This window comes from Syngnathus acus, chromosome 13, assembly GCF_901709675.1.
Source record: "Syngnathus acus chromosome 13, fSynAcu1.2, whole genome shotgun sequence".
Taxonomy (NCBI): Eukaryota; Metazoa; Chordata; class Actinopteri; order Syngnathiformes; family Syngnathidae; genus Syngnathus; species Syngnathus acus.
Window position 1 is genome coordinate 14,843,918 of NC_051098.1, and position 3,346 is coordinate 14,847,263.

A 3,346-nucleotide genomic window follows, 5' to 3' on the forward strand; every position below is an offset into this window, starting at 1 on the left:
CTCATTTACAAATTATACTGCTCAATATCAAGATCCGAAATTTGCCATTGAAGCTATTTTACTGTCGTACAAACCCGCGATTTGTTGTAATTGTTCATATACATATGTTCGGCATACGTAAAATTAGTTTTGCCAATTCCATATCAGTTTCATTAAACAAGAATCTAAAGTAAATGGCGACTTGGCTCGTTGGTCTAGGGGTATGATTCTCGCTTCGGGTGCGAGAGGTCCCGGGTTCAAATCCCGGACGAGCCCGTTTTAGATTTTGCACGTTACATCAGTTTCAAAGTTAATGCCGAATCCTATGTTTTAGCTTTAAGAAAAAAAATCACTTCCGTAAATCGCTTTGGCTCGTGGTTTTGTTTTGAGATGACGTTCTAATACCCGGATGTGTAGTATTACTGCATCAAAATGCTTCTGTAAATAAAGAACTCGCATAATGTCGTCAAAATTAAGGGCTCGTCCGGGATTTGAACCCGGGACCTCTCGCACCCTAAGCGAGAATCATACCCCTAGACCAACGAGCCACATAGCACAGTACGCCCAAATTAGTATTTTAAATGCAATATCAGCCTGTTGCGCTTTGGTTCTGAATTGTCTTTTCATGCATTTATCCAAAGAATCAAACTCAAAGACAAACGTGTACGTCATCACACGTCACTGTCAACTATCGCCGGCAACAGCGAGAAAACCCTGTGATCTCTGACGTAGAAATTACGTCAAGCAGAAGAGGACTCGGTTTTATTGTGATTGGTCAACGTCTTGTAGACTCAACCAATGACTGAGGCTCTTGTATGTCTCGATCCAATCATTAGCCGGAGTGCTGCGTTAAGCGGAGGGATTGCCGCTCGCGCTTCTCGCTAGTCAACAACCGTCAAATGACACACTTTTGAACTATTGCATGATTGTTGGACTCAGTCCTCCAAGACGGAGATCGGCGCAGTTTGTCTGGTTTGACAAATGTGACTTTCAGAACGAAACGATTTTTAAAAGGGTGACTAAGTCAGTCAAACGTAGTACTGGTAGCCGAGTTAGCTAACGAATTAGCTTGAAACATGCCGAATTTTTGCGCGGCCCCAAACTGCACACGGAAGAGCACACAGTCGGATTTGGCTTTTTTTCGCTTTCCAAGAGACCCTGGAAGGTAAGCTATCATATTTTATACCGATAAACAGTAGTTGTTTAGCAAATATGGGCATCGCCTTTAAGGAAGCACAACTCACGCTTGCAAACATTTTAATTTACATACTCATGTGTTGTCATAATTACAATTACTTTCTGCACACGATAGGGTTACCCAAAAGTAAAAACCCCTTCATTCCACGACATTGTTATTATTGTCCCCCGCCCCTTTTCTAACCTTGTAATGTTTTATGTTGGAACGCAGTAATCCAAGAATGTATTGTAATGTCAACAAAGTGAGTCTTGTGTGTTTGCAGATGTCGAATTTGGGTAGAAAACTGTCGCAGAGCGGATTTGGAGGCCAAAACGGCCGATCAGTTAAACAAACATTACCGATTGTGTGCCAAACATTTCGACCCGGCCCTGGTGTACAAAACAGTAAGTACCTCATTCATGAATGCTCGTATTTGCTTCTAATGTTTTGAAAGAAAAGGTACTTGAGAACCTCTGAGTACTTTGGAGTGATCAAACTACAGTGCTAGAAGAGAACGCTGAATCATCATTTGTGACATTTTCTCAGTCAATATCTCAATGGTAAAATAAAATGGAAGAGTTTCAAGTTCTTTTAACACCTTGGTTAAAAGGCCCATTAGTATGTTTGTGTCAGAGCCCTTACAGGACGGTGCTGAAGGATACGGCCATTCCCACCATCTTCGATCTGACCAGCCACTTGACCAATCCTCGCGTCAAACACCGCAAGCAGATCAAAGAACTTGTGAGGGAGCGGGGCGATATGTCTTTAAGGGGTATCTTTTGTTCGGTAATCTCCTTATTCTGTCATCTTTTTGTTTCAGACGGAGGAGGACCTAAGAAGAATCAAGGAACGAAGATGTAAGTAAATTCGGGCTGAATCAGAAACCAAAGCTCCATACATGAGCTGCAATGCGATTAAACATGGTTTGGAACGATTCAGCTCATATCACAATTGTATTGTTTTTCGAAATCATTCAGCCCTGCCAAACACGTATTGCGCCATTTTGAAAAAGTCACTCCCAAAAAAACTGTTCAGCCCTAACCAGTTGACCACCAAGCAAATTGATCCTGTCTTCACTCCTTAGTGGCATCATCTGCTGAAAAGTCCCAAAAAGACGCGGCCGCCGAAGAGCCGATCCCAGATGAACCGCAGATGTCTGCAGAGGAGAAGCAGCTGCGTGATTACCTGCGCTCCCTGTTTGAAGTGATCCTGATGCTGGCCAAACAGTGCATCCCCTTGGAGACCTTCAAAGGCCTGGACGGCGACGACGCGCCCAACAACTTCCAGGCGCTGTTGGAGTATCGCATGCACGCCGGCGACGAGGCCCTGAGGAAGCGCTTCGAAGCCACGGCTGTGAACAGCGAGTTCCTCACCTCGGCGCAGCTCTGCCAACTGCTGGATGTGTGCGAGAACACGGTGCGAGAAGAGGTGTTGATGGAGGCCAGGGAGGGACGTTTCTTCTCGCTGGTCACCGACGACTTGGTGGACTTTGGCGGCGACAAGCACCTGCCGCTCTTCCTTCGCTTCGTCAACCAGCACAACGTCCTGCGCGAAGAGTTTTTGGACTTTGTGCCGTTCGACGGCGACGAGCAGGCGCTGGTGGAGCGTCTGGAGGCGCAGCTGACTGATCGCTGGGGGCTCGTTATGGAGGATTGCCGCGGGCAGGCGCACAAGGTGACCGGGGCGTCGGCCACCAAGATGAAGGCGGTGGCTGTGCACCTGGTGGAGAAGTACCCGTTGGCCCTCTACATGCCCTGCTCACGCATGGCGCTCAACATCCACCTGGCCAACAGTCTGCCCTTCCCCAACGTGCAGGTGCTCATGGAGACACTCAGGAGGTTGGCTTCCTTCTTCAAGAGCGCTGCGACGCATGCCGTGCTGACCGCCCGCATCTCGGCTCACTACCAGAAAAGCGACGAAAAGGTGGCGGCGCTCCATCAGGCCTGCGGCCACGGCTGGACCGAGCGACACAACGTCTTCGACGTGCTCCTCGACATCCTGCCGCCGCTCATCGCCTGCTTGGACGTCATCCACAAGAATGCCGACGGCGCCTTCGAAAGCGAGGTGGCGGTCGACGCGTACTCCCTCGCCGAGACCCTGGCAGACTTTGAGATGGTGATGACCGCCGTGGTCCTGAAAAGCGTCCTCACCTTCACGCGGGCGTGGCCGTAACCTCCAAGGCGAGACTCT

The 3,346-nt window shown here is 48.6% G+C and overlaps 1 protein-coding gene and 2 non-coding genes across 3 annotated transcripts; 2 read left to right on the plus strand and 1 right to left on the minus strand.

The window, feature by feature from the left end:
• Positions 1-183: 183 nt before the first annotated feature.
• Positions 184-255, plus strand: trnap-cgg. Its single transcript has one exon. It is a non-coding gene; the product is annotated as a tRNA-Pro (tRNA).
• Positions 256-455: 200 nt separating this feature from the next.
• Positions 456-527, minus strand: trnap-agg. Its single transcript has one exon. It is a non-coding gene; the product is annotated as a tRNA-Pro (tRNA).
• Positions 528-816: 289 nt separating this feature from the next.
• LOC119132756 (52 kDa repressor of the inhibitor of the protein kinase-like) lies at positions 817-3,328 on the plus strand. Its single transcript, XM_037268231.1, has 5 exons — positions 817-1,144; positions 1,440-1,560; positions 1,790-1,897; positions 1,977-2,013; positions 2,241-3,328. The coding sequence occupies exons 1-5, from the start codon at positions 1,056-1,058 to the stop codon at positions 3,326-3,328; spliced, it is 1,443 nt and encodes a 480-aa protein (XP_037124126.1). The 5' UTR covers positions 817-1,055.
• The last annotated feature ends 18 nt before the right edge of the window (positions 3,329-3,346 follow it).